Genomic DNA, 18,470 nt, shown 5'->3' with positions numbered 1-18,470 from the left:
CCATTTCAAACAGGGCCCACAGATACACCCTGCAAACCCCAGCTACGGCCCTGAAGTCATTATCTGATATAGGACACTGAAGTCCACATCTAGTCCAGACTAAGTGTGTACACTTTCATCTGAACATTCTTCAGATGGCAGATTTCTACTCAAGCTTAAAGGGGTCATATGATGCAATTTCATTTTTTCCTTTCTCTTTGGAGCGTTATAAGCTCTTTGGTGCATGAAGAAGATCTGTAAAGTTGCAAAAACTAAAGTCTCAAATCCAAAGAGATATTCTTTATAAAAGTTAAGACTCTGCCACGCCCCTCTAAAACGTTTTGTTCAAACACGCCCCACATGTCTAGATCACTATGTGGAAATATTTGTGTAATGCTGCCCAAATGTTCACACAAAGGTGGCGTCGTTTCAGTAACCACAATTAGTATTGAAGCAGCCGTGTCTGGGAGATGCTGTGTGTATCTAGGCGAAAGCACTTTATTGGCCTTTCCGAATGTAGATGCATTTAGGAATCTTTAAGATTCTTTTCTTTAAGAACTTTATGTACTGCAAACACATACAAGCTTCATCAGTGTCGGTCACACCACTGTTCTCTCGGGCTTGAACTGATGGTAAAACTAAGGAAATTATTAACTGTCTTTACATTATTTTGAAAGAAGCTGCTGCATTTATGGAAAGGGGCGTTACATTTCTGATGAGTGCTTGCGGTGTTCAGCCAATCACAATGCACTGGGTCAGTTGGCCAATCAGAGCAGACTGTGCTTGTCGGAAGGAGGGACTTTGTAGAAAACGACTGTTTGAGAGAGGCGGGGCATAGAGGACCTACAATAATGTACATTATTTGGAAAAATAGTGTTTTTTGAACATCAAAGCATATCAACATTGTTACACCACATACACAAAATTATCTTAAAAAAAAAAAAGCATATGACCCCTTTAAATAAACCTACACTCAATCAAGAATTACAATTAAACATTCAAACTTCAAAGCCATTATCTGATATCCTTTTATTTACAATTACTTGTGTGTGTGTTGGTAGGAGGGCAGTTTAAAATAATTGAATACAAAAGGACAGACACATTACTAGTTCATCTCACAAGCTCATATTTCAGTCTTACACTTCCTGAAACCACCTCAAAAACCAAATCTGAATAGTAATGTCATCCAAATCTCCTTCTGTAAGGGTTAGACGCCACATCTGCATCAGAGAGACTTCACATTCAACACCTCAATCTGATCAACTGATTATTGAACACTTGAATGTCAGCATCACACTCGTTCACCTTTACATTCTGATCCTGAACCAGGCATGCAGTTGGTTACAAGTTAAAAACTGAGATGATACTGATCAACTGAACCTTTGTTTTCATTAAAGTAACATTTCAACAGCAGAGAAGAGGAAACCAGATTCCAATAGTGCTTGAATGTCTTAAGAGGATTTATGTTGGATTAATTCATATGCACGTCCTTACAAAAATGATTTAATCAAATCTTTCAAATGAGAATGCAGAAATATCAAATCATCAACAGCCTCATAAATAAATTTTGGAGTATGTTCCTGCTGAAGAACCAAACCCTCACCTGACTGTGCTTTTGGGGTAGACTGCAATTTAAAAAAATGGAAATAGGGCAAAAAAAAAAAAATACATCAGAGAGAGAACAAGAGCCACATCCACTCTCTCCTGTAGCATCCCAGGACATCAAGTGATGAGGGTGCATGTTGCAGGCAGAGCGGTTTCTGACATGGCAATTCTGGTGGTAGTTTGTCTTTCACATCAAGCCATGTGTAGTTCATGAATGATGCACAGTCCCAGTCTTCACTCGTCCAGGTCCAGTGTGTTGAGTTCCTCCTCTAGTTCGTCTAGATCCTCCCCGGTGAAGAGGTTCTCATCTACTGGCACCGCCTCTGACTCCACCTCATTGGTTTCTCCATCCTCCAGCGTCTGGTCCTGGCCAAGCTCTCCATTCTCTACAGCTCCGCCTGACGCCTCACTCAATTTATTGTCTGCAGAGACAAAACCGAGGTCAGTGATGTCAGAAGGAAGCAGGAAGTATCAGAACGACATTTATGGATAACTGTTGCCTGATTGAGAGTTATTATACTCATTTAAGACAAAGAGGTGATGAAGATTTAAGCACTTTAAAGCAGACTACTATAAAGGAGTGGTTCTGAAATTGTGATCTGAAAGTTAATTGGGAGACTAAAAAAGGAAAATTAAAATTGTAAATAAATAGTAACAGTTGAATGGTAAACGCTAATATTGAATTAACAACAAAAACATGTTTAACTTTTGAACCTAAATACAACTAGTTAGACGATATGTCATGTCTCTTTTTGTTTTGTCATTCTACACCTCACTGCTTGCCTATTAAAATGCAAAAATACATCGACACTGATTAGTGACCCGGGGGTCTGGTTTTTTTCCAACATGCGAGTCACGCTTTTTTTTTTTTATTATTTGGCCCGCCCCACTATTAAGGTAAAATTTCTTTACCCGCCCCGCAGGTTATGAGGCGGCCTATTATAATTCCGCTATCAAACTGCCCAGCTATTTCACTTCAGATCAGCAGGATTAGAGCCTGTAGCCGGTGAAGAAGTCTCCATCCACAAACAGACGTACATCGTCTGCAGATATAAGGTATTTCATTGCACTTTAACAAGAAATCTGAACGGCCTATATATGTGCACTATTTTAAAGAGCCCTCACTGAGTTTAATGCCACAGTTATGTTATAATTCATCTCATTCTTGTTTCTGTGGCGGTGCGTTGGTCTCGTCATGAGGCGCGGTCCGGAGCGCTGTATAACTGATGCATCAGTTCAATTCAACTTTACTCAAAATATATGAACTTACCTGTTTTCAACTAGAGGTAGAAAATTGTGCTTTATTTACAAAAAAAGCTAACTAATAACTAAAATAGTGCTTTATTTACCAAAAAAAAATAATAATAATAAAAAAAAAAAAAAACGTACTGAACCATAGTATTAGTAGTAGTAATAATAGTAAATGTTGAAATTACTACACTATATTAGGGCCCTATGAAATCGGTTTATTTTTTTCCTATATTCCATTTTATTTATTGCCAAATTCTGTTATTTAAATATTCTGGATTCAGTTTTTTCCATTTTAATTTTACTCCATTCCTTTTTTATATTTAAATTAAAAATTAAAAAAGTTTATTAATCATAAAGTAAGTCTAATTAAATAAAATCATGATACTTATACATTTTCAAATCAATTGAATAAAAGTTTAACAAAAATTACATGATTAGGGCCCTATGAAATGTTTTATTTTTTCTCACCATATTTTTTTATTGTTACCAAATTCAGTTTTAGCATGTCTAATTATTTTAACGCATAAAGCAACTTTTCTTAAAGAAGCCTAATGATTTTCCCCCTCAAAAATTCTGTGTATTTAAATTTTTATCGTTATCAAATCAAGGCATGAAACAGTTTTATTTGTATTTTAATTACTTAAATTAATCAAACTTTTTTTGGCAAACAAAGGGGATTTACTATTAAAATAAAAACATGGAAGAAATGTGTGATTATTCCTTAAAAAATTATGTTTTTTTTTTTCATTTCAGTAGTAGTAGTAGGCTATGTACATTCTACTCAACAATAGACTTCAAAACCGGACTTTTATTACGACAGGTTCCAAAATAAATGAATACCTTTACAATTCTGTGCATGTCATATGATGCTTTTTCTCAAATCAAATGGTCAAATGCTCATGAAGTGACTCTCAGAGCAGTTCTGGAGATGTTCTTCATGTGTTTTAGTCCTCATTTAGTGAGACGGCAGACGCTGAAATCACAGCAAGCATCACGCGCGCTAAAATGTGAATTGCCTTTTTATGAATTGATTCCACTACTCCGTCCGCCTTTTATGCATCGTAGAAAACATAGGGCCCTGCAATTATACCAGCACAATGTTTACTCTCGCACTTTAACGGCTTCCATTATTGAGCACTTGATTGTCTAAATCAATATAAAAGAGCAGCTGCTGAGTCTAGGAGAACTCACCGTTATCACACACACTCTGGATGCATTGCGTTCAACTCGAGCAATGCTCTAAAACAGTTTATTTATTCATCAAACGGACACAAGTAGACTTCAAGAATGAACAATGAGGCAAAGATAAGTTTGAAGTTCAGTGTTTAAAAAAACGGAGCAAACGGAAAGAGCGATCTATATTATAGCTCTATAAATGAAACATACAGACTTTATTAGAGCCACAGAAAGACAAATGTTTCGATGGAAATGCTCAATATACAAATGTTATGTACATTAACAACTGTTCTGTCGGAAAATCGCTCTGTTCAGCGTGCAGCATCACGTGTCTGAACAAACAGCACGTGCTGTCAGTGATTTCAGCCACTAGAGGCCGCTCTCGCACTGTATAATGAAAACAGAGCCTTCTCAGCCACTCCAGCAGCGGACTCAACCCGGGATACTATCAGCCGCTCCAGCAAAGGACGAAATGCGGAAAACTATCAGCATGGATTTTTGCCGATAACCGATTGTTCCAGCAATCAACTATCGGTGCCGATTTAATCAGTAAAACCAATAAATCGGTCGACCTCTATTTTCAACACTTTATATTTAACGTGTTTATGTCCAATATTAGTGTTCAGCTGTTGGACTTTAAATTAAATCTACTATTGATTTCAGAACATTTAGGCTGATAATTTCCATGCGCAGATGCGGCAGATCTGTCATAGGACGCGCGATATGACAGTTGCGCCCAACAATATATGAACTAGCGGTTTTAATTACAGTATTTTTATATTTAATGTTAAGTATGTTTGTAAGTATATTTTTTAGATTATTGGTAATTCCATAGGCTCTCTCTCGCGCTCCTGCACGGTTTAAAACACCAAATAGTTATGCTATTACAAGAACAGTCTCTCTCTTGCTCCACCCCATGCACGATAATATTGTGTATCATCGATCTGATCTGAAAAATTACCATATCGCCCAACACTACAACATATGCATATGTTCTCAAATCAGCATAGGAAATAAAACATCACATGAGAGAAGATATTTAGAAGCATCTCACCATCCGTGTCATTTGTTGTAGGAGCTTTGGCAGTGAACCTGTCAGCCGAAGCCACCGTTATACCTGCATAATCCACCTCTTTAGGGATAAATCTAGCAATGTCAATGTCCTGAACCTCCTCTGTGTTCTCCATCTGGAAAGACAATTATGTTAACAATGCTAAACGACTTGCAATGCAACACAATATTAAAAATATTAAACAATATTAAACATCACAAGACAAAGTTAAGTCCATTGTTTTTATCTAAAATTTCATAACTTATATGGGGTGGTGTTGCAGTCTGTTAATAAATTTTTTTTCTCTCTCACCTCATTAGAAACCTCAGAGTCATCATCATCAGAATATTTAGTATCATCAGCCTCCTCATCGTCATCGTCAACAAGCTCAGGTCTGAACTCAAACACTTCCCTTCCACTGACCTGGAGGACATGAAACCATGATGTCACACAACAGATGACGGCATGAAAGAGTCTAGGCAAGGCAAGTTTATTTATATAGCACATTTCGTACACATGGTAATTCAAAGTGCTTTACATAAAAGAAAGTAAAATAATAATGAAGAATAAAACAAGCAATTTTAAAACTTTTAAAATTAAAAAATGTACTTATTTAAAATGAATTTAAAACAGTTAGAAAATGATTTTACATTAAAAAAAAAGTGAAAATATAGTGCAATCAGTTCGGACATTGCACAGTGCTCATTCAATAAATGCACAGCTAAACAGGTGAGTTTTAAGTAACAAGCTATACTGCCACCCTCCAGTCAAACCACAGCATCACCATCAAAATACCCTATTTTCCTAACTATAAGGCACACCAGATTATAAGGCGCACTTTCAATGAATGGACTATTTTAGAGCTGTTTTCATATATAGGGCGCACTGGATTATAAGGCGCATAGAATAGAAGATACTGCAGTCAAACGTTTGACTGGGTTTGCGTTATTCATCCACTAGATGGAGCTGTGCTAAAGGAAATGTCAACAAAACAGTCAGATAAAGACAAATTGAGTGCCTTGATCCATATATAAGAATGAGAAAATAAAAGGCTTTTAAGTGCGCCTTTTATTGCGGAAAATACGGTACACATTTCATTCAGAGCAAAAAATAAAAACTATTTTAATGCACAATAAATTTTCAGATTAAGTCATCTTTTTAACATCTTTTATCAGTGTCATGATTTTCACTCACCCCAAATGCTCTGCCAGCTTTGAAGTCAGCTTTCTTTCTCTCCATGTCCTGCTCTGCTTTAGCCAGTTTCTCTTGCTTTTTCCTTTTCTTCCAGGCCAAGAATGTTTCCAGAGTAATTCGGGTGACATTTGCTCCCAGAGCACACCGCTACAATAATGAACAGATAATAATTTCAACAATTCTGACAGATGAATGATGACAGTGTTACTTCACAATAATGTTCTGCAACACCCTTCTCACCTCAGTCTCGATCAAATCCTCCAGCGAGATTTCCTCCTCACTCTTCTCTTCTTTCTTTTTGTCTTTCTTCAGAACGAAGCCCACAGGAAGAGCGTGACGGTACATACAGTTGTCTCCTCCACCAGGACAAGCCCAGAACCAGCCATATTTGTTGTTTTCAATAGCATCAAGGAAATACTTGCACACCTTAAAATAAAGATTAATTATTAACTTCTATGATTACAAATAATACAAAGAGTGTAACCTGCCAGAACATACAATCTGGGTCTTTGCTTTCTTCTTTTCAGCCTCGCCATGTTTCTTGTTCACCACCTCCTCAAGTTTCTTTTCATCCCAATTGTCCATGGTGTCTGCAATTACCAAAAAATCAAACAAATTCAAATAATTACATAAAGGAAACCAAAACATTTAAATCTTTGACATTAAGTCCAACAAACAAAAACAAAAGCAATTGTTCCAATAATGTTAATTCCAAAATCCAAAGGAAACCTTATGATACATTGTTTTCAAATGTTTTAATGTACATAATATATCATGCTAAACATGTATAACTCACCTTTCTCCAGATCTTCATCTCTGCCATCCACATACAAGCTTCTTTTCTCACATTTCCTCTCTAAGGTGAGGTCATGAGAGAACTTACACTTATCACCTTTGGTACACTGGCCTTGCTTAAAGAAAGCACACAGCACAGACTTGGGATCAACACCTGAAATGAAACAGAATAAGAGAAAAATCATGAAGATGATCAAAGAATAGAACAGAAAAACAAAATCTTCTGATGGGCATTGATCATTCCAAAGCAGAACAGTCTTACTCATCACAAAGCCACAAAACCAAGCTAGGACAAAAGTTAAACATACACTAGGCCGTTAAATTTTCAGTTGCACTTGGGTGCGTTTCCCATACAGCAATCCCGCAATTTACTGCTTAACTAGCGGTGGTTTAACAATATAGATCTGGAGGTGATGGAGCAATAATTTCTAATTAATCGGTTTGAGATCAAAATGTCTGATTATTGCTGTATTATTGCTTCTGACACGGGAAGAGCGTACGCAGTTTGCGTTCAGCAAGTGTTTTACAAAATGGCACCATGGTGATGATAAAGTCGTTATCGTTTTCTTCTCATACAAACAGTATTCTCGTCGCTTCATATTGTTACGGTTTATCCACTGATGGCAGATGGACTATTCTGAAGATGCTTTTCATACTTTTCTGGACCTTGACAGTGTTATTTACTTGGCAGTCGATAGGACAGTCACAAGCCTCTTGGTTTTCACCAAAAATATCTTAAATTGTGTTCCGAAGACGATCAAAGTCCATCTTGGTGTGGAGTATCCCTTTAAGGTGCAAGATTCAGAGAAATGTTTCAACTAAAGTTTTGTCCGTCATTTGATGGACCAGTTACCTTTGCTGACTTTCTGAGCTGCCACCACTGGCTTAAAGAGCTCGTTCAACTCATTCAACTCCTTCTTCTTGTCGTCCTTCTTTTTGTTCTTTTCAGCTTCAGCAGCAGCAACCTGCAAATAAAAAAAAACATGCTGACTTTTGGAGCACTGGTTTGGGAATTTAAACATCAGATAAAAATATAATAATCCTTACCTGCCGTGGATTCTGCTGTCCATACTTGACCTGCTGTGTGACAGCTTTGATAAACTTCTGTTGTTTAGCTCCCTTTTTATTTTTCAGTCCAAATGTTTTATCCTGCCAGAAACAATTCAAATTCACGGTAAACAGATAATCAGATTAAATAATCAGAACAGCAAGTGATGCTTACAAAATAAGGCTAACATTAAAAGCCATATTGTTTCAAGCAATCCGATTGTTCTATATCTACATGATGAATATACATACACAGCACAAATGCACATGCACTCAAAAGTGTGTCTAATAACACATAACGTAGATTAAAAATAATAATAATTGCCAGATGACTAAGGCTGTGGCTACTGAGCATTCAAACTGTTAACCATCTTAGCACATTCAAATCAAACGTTCAAACGACCCCAAAAATAGCTAAAATTAATGTCTAGATGTACAGCTTACTACGTTTTAAGACACAACCTGAATGTGGCAGACTAGCACTAGACTTTGGCTCATTTCACGCCATCATTTCAAATTTATTCACCACTACATTAGCAATAACAGTCTGACAGTTTAGTATAACCATATTAAATGAATATATGACTGCTTATTCATGTTATTCCATTCATTTTAGGCTTTATATGTCATTAGGAGCTTCTAAAATGCGCAAGTGAGTGAATGAGAGCACAAGGCCCAGTGTTCAACGTGCTGCATGAGCGCTAAAACGCCGCAAATCTCACCTCAATGATCTTCTCTTTTTTCTTCTCTTGGGTTTTCTTATTGCCTGCAGCTTGAACTGGCTTTTTCGGAGGCATATCGCTCAAGGCAAATTATAAAACTTAAGAAGACCTGACGCCTTGTGTAAAACGCCGAATGTTCACAGGTCAGTGCTAACCGCACTAGCAGCCGCGATGCATTCTGGAAGATCCGGGCGCGCATGATGTGAGCGCACGTGGTACAACAACGCCATCTAGCGCACTGCTGATGAAATGTTTTCTATGAACTGTGGACCATTACTGTCCGAGTAGTTAACTTCTTCCAATGACAAACTAGATTTCATCTATTGACATAAAGATCTGGTCATGGCCTTGATCAGCTTTCAAGTATTTTTGTATGTGAGGGTAATAATGTTTGACGGATGGTAATTATTTTTATTTTATATTTGATTTACAAAAAAAAAAAAAAAAAAAAAGATTTAAAAACAAACAAAAAAAAAACCTGAATAAGCCATGGGTTTCTGTTTCCATTACTTTTTTGAAAAAACATGACTCCTCATGTTGATGATTTTTTATTTATTTATTTTATTTTACTTTTTTATGATCCGTATCATAGTAGGCCTAATGACCGAAATATTAACAACAATATTTTTAGATTTGTTGCAAAAAGTGTTTTAAATGTATTGTTGTAGACTGAATTTGATATACGGCAATACAGTTTCAGCACTATTAAAATTTACAGTACACTCTAAAATTTGGTATAGAAAAAGAATATTTTTATTCTGAAATTTTCTAATAGATTTCAATATTAATTACAAAAACGTTTTTAAGTTAAAGGTAAAATTTTGAAGTAGAAAAACTGAATTAGTATTTTCTTGTAAAACACAGTTCAGTATCATTGTTTTATTTAAAACTTTTTTTAAAATATTTTTTTAATAATGTAGTAACCAGTATAAAATCTATTATACAGGGGGAAAAAAATTGGTCAGTTTTCACAATAAGAAAGAAATGGCAAGTAGCACATTAAATGAAACATGACATTTTTAAACAGAGAAACTGAAGTAGTATTTTCTTGTAAAGAATACTTCAAAAAATATTTGTATCATTTACAACTACAAAAATGATCAGTAGTCCCCCCCCACCCCTTTTTATTTGTATTTTGCAGAAGAATATAAAAACCGAGATCTAATTTAAACATGCTGAGCTTTAAGAAACTTAGCATTTCCACATTTATGTGGGCATCCAAATCACTGACCTGAGCGGGATGCTTGCATGCAACATGTATGATTAAAAGTAATGTCATTTATGGGATGGAGAGAGGTTTCTGTGAGATTAACTAGATGATAAGCAGACCTATGAATGAAGAGGAAAGCCCCTCCAGCGTTATCATTAGAAGCTGATTTGATTTATCAACATCACACCAGATGTGTTCCCCTGTCTGTGTGATGAATAGTGTCTAATCACAAATGGACACCGTGGTGTAAAAGCATCTGTACAAGCGACTGCACTTTCTCCTTGCATATCAGATCCTCCTGTCTAAAGAAATAGAGAGAAGAGCTGATGAGTCTTCTATTAGTCAACTTGGCCTCAGGTGCTTTAGAAGAATAAGTAGCTGAGCCTGATAGTAAAAAAAAAAAATTCAGACATTCAAACAGACTTTAGTATTTGAGCCTTGCGGAGAGGTGCTTGAAGAGAAAAGTCTTATATAAAACACTTTTCTATTGAATCTTATGTCTGTCTGACCACTGAGCTTTTTTTGCTTCCTTTTTTAGATTTGTTAATTATGTTAATGATTTCTTTTTTTATATTTTTTTTGCAGTCCACAGTCCAACACAGTTTAATCAAACCAGAAGTCTTGTGCTGAGCACCTCATACTGTACAGACTGTCGCACCGTTTGCATTACATTATTATTCTGCCGATTCAGCAGATGATGGTGGTCTGTTGCCACACTCCTCTCTATGAAAAACCAAAAGGGAGAGGTGAGATGAAAACTTACTTGAATAACAATGGAAATCACAGCTACAGAAAAAAATCTGCTCAACCATTGTATTAAGTGGTGGTTAAATGTAATGTTTTTTTTTTTCTGGAATGTTGTCATTTGTTATATAGTTAGAATTTTTTTTTTACATTTTTATAGTGTATAAAAACTTTTTTTGTTGTTCTGTTGTTAATATTTTGGTACATAGTTTTAATTTTACACAGACAGCATCCTACTGTAATCACCATCTTTAATTTTGAAGTGTTGTGTTTTTTTTCATTTTAATTTAAATTTTTCTCATCAAAATGTTCACCTGTCCTTTCTAAATAACTTATATTACTATTTTACTATTTTATAATCTCTTTACCTAACAAAAGCCAGATTATTATAATTTATTTATTTGTTTATTTATTTGTTAAGGTGGCATAATTGTTTTGGGGAAAATAACAACACAGTAATGTCTAAACTAATATCTTTATAAAATTACAGAAATTGGTATGAAAACATAACATTTTCAAAAGATAGTTTTTAATAATAATAATAACAGTAATTAAATAAACATTTGAAAATAATTCTTGCCATTCTGTTAATCATCAAGATAAATGGAAAGGTCTAACGTCGACCAGGTCACAGCTCTGGAAGTCTGATATATTATTTTATATAAATATTTCTAATTACCTTAATAGAAATAGAACATGAATATTTAAATAAATATGTTTTGAATAGAGTGTACGTAGATACAAAATATAATTAATGTCCACTAGGGGGCGGTCAGCCTATTTTATAAGTAAGTAACTCACCATTTTAGAACCAAACTATTAACATATTTATTGGCAATGGACATTTTTCAAACCAACAGATGTTTCTCTGTACACTCCAGTTATTTTAATAATTTCATTATATTTCCTAGATTGATGTCCAACAGTGCCTTAAATTACTGATACAAAGTGCTTGGCTGACTACACACACACAAACACACACACACACACACACACACACACACACACACACACACACGATATATGTATATATATATATATATATATATATATATATATATATATATATATATATATATATATATATATATATATATATATTACAGGTGCTGGTCATATAATTAGAATATCATTAAAAAGTTGATTTATTTATTTAATTCCATTCAAAAAGTGAAACTTGTATATTATATTCATTCAATACACATAGAATGATATATTTCAAATGTTTATTTCTTTTAATTTTGATGATTATAACTGACAACTAAGGAAAATCCCAAATTCAGTATCTCAGAAAATTAGAATATACCTTAGGACCAATACAAAGAAAGGATTTTTAGAAATCTTGGCCAACTAAAAAGTATGAAAATAAAAAGTTTGAGCATGTACAGCACTCAATACTTAGTTGGGGCTCCTTTTGCTGAATTACTGCAGCAATGCGGCGTGGCATAGAGTCGATCAATCTGTGGCACTGCTCAGGTGTTATGAGAGCCCAGGTTGCTCTGATAGTGGCCTTCAACTCTTCTGCATTGTTGGGTCTGGCATATCACATCTTCCTCCTCACAATACCCCATAGATTTTCTATGGGGTTAAGGTCAGGCGAGTTTGCTGGCCAATTAAGAACAGGGATATCATGGTCCTTAAACCAGATACTGGTAGCTTTGGCACTGTTTGCAGGTGCCAAGTCCTGTTGGAAAATGAAATCTGCATCTCCATAAAGTTGGTCAGCAGCAGGAAGCATGAAGTGCTCTAAAACGTCCTGGTATATGGCTTTGTTGACCTTGGACCTCAGAAAACACAGTGGACCAACACCAGCAGATGACATGGCACCCCAAGCCATCACTGACTGTGGAAACTTTACACTGGACCTCAAGCTATGTGGATTGTGTGCCTCTCCTCTCTTCCTCCAGACTCTGGGACCCTGATATCCAAAGAAATGCTAAATTTACTTTCATCAGAGCACATAACTTTGGACCACTTATCAGCAGTCCAGTCCTTTTTGAAGCAAGATGCTTCTGATGCTGTCTGTTGTTCAAGAGTGGCTTGACACAAGGAATACGACAGCTGAAACCCATGTCTTGCATACGTCTGTGCGTAGTGGTTCTTGAAGCACTGACTCCAGCTGCAGTCCACTCTTTGTGAATCTCCCCCACATTTTTGAATGGGTTTTGTATCACAATCCTCTCCAGGGTGCGGTTATCCCTATTGATGGTACACTTTTTTCTATCACATCTTTTCCTTCCCTTCGCCTTTCTATTAATGTGCTTGGACACAGAGCTCTGTGAACAGCCAGCCTCTTCTGCAATGACCTTTTGTGTCTTGCCCTCCTTGTGCAAGGTGTCAATGGTCGTCTTTTGGACAACTGTCAAGTCAGCAGTCTTCCCCATGATTGTGTAGCCTACAGAACTAGACTGAGAGACCATTTAAAGGCCTTTGCAGGTGTTTTGAGTTTTAAACATTAAAATTAAAAGAAATAAACATTTGAAGTATATCAGTCTGTGTGTAATGAATAAATATAATATACAAGTTTCATGGAATGGAATTAGTGAAATAAATCAACTTTTTGATGATATTCTAATTATATGACCAGCACCTGTATATATATATATATATATATATATATATATATATATATATATATATATATATATATATATATATATATATATATATATATATATATATATATACAGGTGCTGGTAACTTTGGACCACTTATCTATATATATATATATATATATATATTTATATATACATTACAGACCAAAAGTTTGGACACAGCTTCTCATTCAAAGAGTTTTCTTTATTTTCATGACTATGAAAATTGTAGATTCACACTGAAGGCATCAAAACTATGAATTAACACATGTGGAATTATATATGGAATTATATACATAACAAAAAAGTGTGAAACAACTGAAAATATGTCATATTCTAGGTTCTTCAAAGTAGCCTCCTTTTGCTTTGATTACTGCTTTGCACACTCTTGGCATTCTCTTGATGAGCTTCAAGAGGTAGTCACCTGAAATGCTCTTCCAACAGTCTTGAAGGAGTTCCCCGAGAGATGCTTAGCACTTGTTAGCCTTTTTGCCTTCTGTCTGCGGTCCAGCTCACCCCTAAACCATCTCGATTGGGTTCAGGTCTGGTGACTGTGGAGGCCAGGTCATCTGGCGCAGCACCCCATCTCTCTCCTTCTTGGTCAAATAGCCCTTGATGCCTTCAGTGTGACTCTACAATTTTCATAGTCATGAAAATAAAGAAAACTCTTTGAATGAGAAGGTGTGTCCAAACTTTTGGTCTGTACTATATATATATATATATATATGCATACACAGTAACTTTAAATATAAAAGAAAATACAATTTTGAAAATATAAGTGTCTATGGCCAGAAACGTACTGATTCAGCTCTAACATGTTTGACCGTTTGATTAACAGAAACCGTAAATGAAAGAAGGACACAAAAAATTGGTGCAGATTAGTAAATAGCGAACTGAATTAAACGTAATTTTGAAGTAAAAAGAAGAATAGTATTTTCATGAAAAACATACCCCAATATAGTCTCTCTTTTATTTACAACAAAAAAATATTTTTATGTGTGGAAAAAGTCAACGTGAATTGTTCATCACCAATATTACTTCAGTGATGTATTTCAGGGTGAAACTCAATGATTGAAAAAATTATTGTTTGATGAATGTATAAGTGAATGAGGTGTTCACAATAAGACCAGGAACATATAGCAAAAATGTAAATCAGAGACTATTCAGATTTTTTTTATAATAATATTGTGTTGCTGTGTAATACACATAAAGACATTCAAACTCCTAGAGCTGCTTATAGCCTTTAACATTTATTGAAGAATTCCTAATATTAATGTCCAAGTGTCAGATGCTATTAGCTATTCATCATACACCATTTGTTCAAATGTCAAATAAATCACAAATTGAACCAACTCAAAATCAAATAAATAAACTCAACTTAATTAGATTTTCGTACATTAGCATAAAGCTATAAACTGAATGAAATAGTTTAGCAATCCATTGGGTGGGGTAATAAATAGTAGAGAAAATCACTCATGCTGCCTTTATGGCACAGTAAATTATCCAAAGCCTTCTGCAATGTCCTCCTGGCTCAGCGCAGTGCACAATAACCCACCAAACTTTCTGCAATATTTATCAGCACACACACTGCGGATGTGACCAAGTAAAGTGGAGAGTAGCAAAACACAAAAGAACAATGTCATTCATTGCATGATTTAGGTTAAATGCTCATTTAATGTTGGCTATTCAAATTTCTGTTTGAGCAGGAAACTAAAATTATCTAGGGACTAAGTATTACATCAAGAAGCGAATTTAAGCTTTTCATCAAGCCCTAATAAAAATTATTTTAGTTTAATGTTCAATGCTCAGTCACCCGTTGAATTCGTTGTAGAACACAGTTGAAAAGGCACACAAAATATATAGCACTGATGTCGTCTCATCAATAGCATTCTTCCTCTAATTCAATCAATTATTTATATGGGGAATTGTTTTTTTTATTACATAATCAATTATTATAAACATGAATAGTTTTTAAAAAAGTGCGAAAAGCTGAACTTTGGTGCTGCTAAATTTGTTTTTTAAACCGGTTTCCCAAACAACCCCCCATCTGCCATTGCCCGGCCAAACAGATAGCCTCACTTTAAACTCAATTTGTTGAGTCCATGTTGCATTTATTTAATCTGAGACAGGAAGTATTTTACCTTAAAATAAAGTTGCATGCTTCAGCTTAAAATTCGCTTTCATAACAGTTTTTCATTAACAGATTTGGTTTCATTATAGGTTTTGGATTATCAAGCTTGACATATATACCTATTCTTCTGAGAAATATTAAGATGTGATGAAAAAACTAAGATTGGATGTGTGCCTTTGGGGTTTCGCTGTACATTTAAAAGAATTTAATAATTCAGTTCTCATATACTGTACATCAGCTCATTAAACAACACATGTGGATACTATGATCAATGTATTTTTCATTCTCTTTAGAAAAAAATATTATTATAGCAAAGCCATCTACTTGCAGTACTTTCACTGCTGATATTGAACCTAATTTACAACCGTCCATCCAAGTTCTTATTGGACACCCCCCACAGACTCTTAATATCTTTCCCTGTCACTCCTCCAGAAGCATTAAATGTGTGCCTTACAGATGTTATCATTATACAGTCAGCTTTTCATGAAATGGTGGCTATGACTCCTCTTTTTTTGCACTTTGATGTACTATGCTGGCATTTAAATGATTTCTTAATGGAAGGTCTGTAGCACCAAAAAAAATGCAAAAGACTCTTTGTACTTAAAATGAGTCACCAGCCTCTTAGGTACAACAAAAGAGTTTAAAAACAGAATAGTGATACAACCTTGAGAGAAAAAAAGGAGTGGAAAAAGCATAGACAATCATATTGTTGTGATTATTACATTCATCTAAGGAAAAAAGTCTGGATTTATTTGTTGTAAAAGCCTATTTTAAGGCTAAAATCCTATATATGATCAACCCTAGTGTAAAGTGTGTTTTGATGCAAGAAATAATGTACATATAAAGGCATCTAGGGGAGAAATAGTGATATGGTATATAATTTTTTTGAAATAGGAAAATATTTTAAAGTAAAATGTAAACACTTTTATGCAATAACCAATACATTTTTAGTTATTTCATAAATACGTTATTCGGTTTAGTAAATGCACAGTGTGCATAATCTTAACCCAGTCATATTTTACAAATGAATCTCCACTGGGAGTGGAAGAGTCAATTAAAATATTAAATCAAAAGACCTTACAGATAAATGATGTGTGACATTCAGGTCATTATCTCTTCTGTGTGTTGCCCTCACTGAACAGCCACATTTTTGTAGTTCATCTGGATGAGAGCATGGAAAGACTTTTCCAAGAATGAGGGAACAGTAAGTATCCACTTAATCTCAGCATCCACTCCATAACAGCATGCTCATATTCGCCAGCACCTCCCTTCCGTTTTTGAGAGCTCTTTTTGGCAGTAATTAGGGCCTCCTGCTGCGTATCTCTGTGGCCTTGCAGCTCTGTGTCGCTGCTCAACCGAGTGTGGCCGTGAGAAAGCGTGGGAGGAAAGACGTAACGCGGCCCCTCATATCTGAATCACCCGTGTCTAATTTTCTCTCTGCCCAGAGAGTCAGGAGCCCTCATTGCCATCAGTCAAATGTGTCCGATGAACAGCCTACAGTTTGTCAAAATTTAAAGCAAGAAAAAACTGATGTGATGGATGGATGGATGAATAAATATAGACTGGTAGGGATTATAAATAGACACAATGACAGAAAGAAAAACAGATAGGATATCTGCATATCCTACTTTTATAATATCACACTTTTTTGTATGTACACAGTACAACATCATTAGTAAACACAACATGGCCGTCTAGGGAGAGAAAGGCCTTGTTTGTTTGGGGAAAAACATCATGTGGGAATGAAACTGTGTTTTTAATCAACATTTAATTTGTATATTCACATAAATTATAAATCAATAGAACTGATGACTTTATGAAACCATTTTTCTTTTTTCTTTTTTTTGCAGAGATGAAACTACCATCATTAAAATAAATGCTGGGCCACATGCATTATTCCGATCCTTTTCGACCAGGATGTGAATGTATGTTTTTTTATGAGCCAGCCTGGGGCAACAACCTGGTTTAGAGGGCAACGGAATTGCTTTCATCCCTTTTCGGAATAGACAAAATTGCATTTGACCACAGTCCCTCTCACTTAAATAGTGCTGTTTACTCAAACAGACGATTGGAGTGTTCATGCACCCCTGTGATCACGACATTATTACTCTATCTCAGAGTGTGATGGGATATTTAATAACGGCGATCCCCCCACAGGCCACCAATCACCCTCATCATTTGATTTTAAAATGTCTGCAATAACCTGCGGCCCGCAGGTGTAGACATGTTTTCAGGGGAGTTTGGATGCGCAGACCCGGAGCCATTTTCTTAATGGAATTCCTCAGAGGTGCAAAGAAGGAAACCTACAAAAATAAACAGCCCAGAGCCATATATATGACAGGGCGGGGGATATGAAAGGATATAATCCAAATACCTGTAAGAACCAGTAAGGATTTGAGGATGGGAGGATGGGTGGCGCAGACAGCAGTGCATAAAGTTTACCTACAGCCATGGTGTTGTTTTGTTGTGAAGATTGCTGGACCGGGAACGGCGCGTTGATGTTAGAGAAGCAGAAGATTAGAAAGGCAGTCATTCTGTTTTATTAGACAGGAATCCGTTATTACCATCACAAACACTTAATGGAATTTACAAGTCTGAGTCCCCTGGGTTTGACAGATGTGCAGAACACACCAGCCGCTCCTGCTGCCTAAATCACTAACCAAATCTGTAATAGTAATATTTAGCAGCCACATGGCGCTCAGCTTGAACACGCTCAGATAGAAAGACCATCAGTCACGTTGATACAGTAAGACTGCCCCTCCCCACCCAAACATTCCCAACATGCTAGTACAGCCATTACTAAGTTTATGTGTGTGCATTTATGTGGGTGTTAAGCTAATGGAGTGACAGGCCTTTTAATCAGCCCACAGAGAACATGTTCTCATTACCAGCTCCCCTGATAGCCCCGCTTACACTTCTACTGGGAGAGCACTGTTATCCTTCTACTGTGGTCCTGAAGGGAATCTCTTCT

General features: G+C 35.8%; 1 protein-coding gene across 1 annotated transcript; it reads right to left on the bottom strand.

The window, feature by feature from the left end:
* Positions 1-993: 993 nt before the first annotated feature.
* LOC132152796 (zinc finger CCCH domain-containing protein 15-like) lies at positions 994-9,015 on the bottom strand. The gene is made up of 10 exons (XM_059561694.1): positions 8,821-9,015; positions 8,099-8,200; positions 7,905-8,016; positions 7,053-7,205; positions 6,755-6,846; positions 6,497-6,682; positions 6,257-6,403; positions 5,375-5,485; positions 5,066-5,198; positions 994-2,006 (listed from the first exon to the last, which is right to left on the bottom strand). The coding sequence occupies exons 1-10, from the start codon at positions 8,893-8,895 to the stop codon at positions 1,819-1,821; spliced, it is 1,299 nt and encodes a 432-aa protein (XP_059417677.1). The 5' UTR covers positions 8,896-9,015; the 3' UTR covers positions 994-1,818.
* Between the last annotated feature and the right edge of the window lie 9,455 nt (positions 9,016-18,470).

The sequence above is a fragment of the Carassius carassius genome, chromosome 11 (genome assembly GCF_963082965.1).
Source record: "Carassius carassius chromosome 11, fCarCar2.1, whole genome shotgun sequence".
NCBI lineage: Eukaryota > Metazoa > Chordata > Actinopteri > Cypriniformes > Cyprinidae > Carassius > Carassius carassius.
The sequence above is the reverse complement of the archived record's forward strand: the minus strand, read 5'-3'. Positions and strand labels throughout refer to the sequence as shown.

What these genes read in the sequence shown, in the direction of transcription:
- LOC132152796 (XM_059561694.1), bottom strand. Translation starts at nt 8,895, where the DNA reads ATGCCTCCGAAAAAGCCAGTTCAAGCTGCAGGCAATAAGAAAACCCAA. An exon ending in AAAAAGAGAAGATCATTGAG is followed by an intron (nt 8,201 to 8,820) that starts GTGAGATTTGCG and finishes TGTTTCTGGCAG; the next exon opens with GATAAAACATTTGGACTGAA. An exon ending in AGAAAGCAAAGACCCAGATT is followed by an intron (nt 6,683 to 6,754) that starts GTATGTTCTGGC and finishes CTTTATTTTAAG; the next exon opens with GTGTGCAAGTATTTCCTTGA.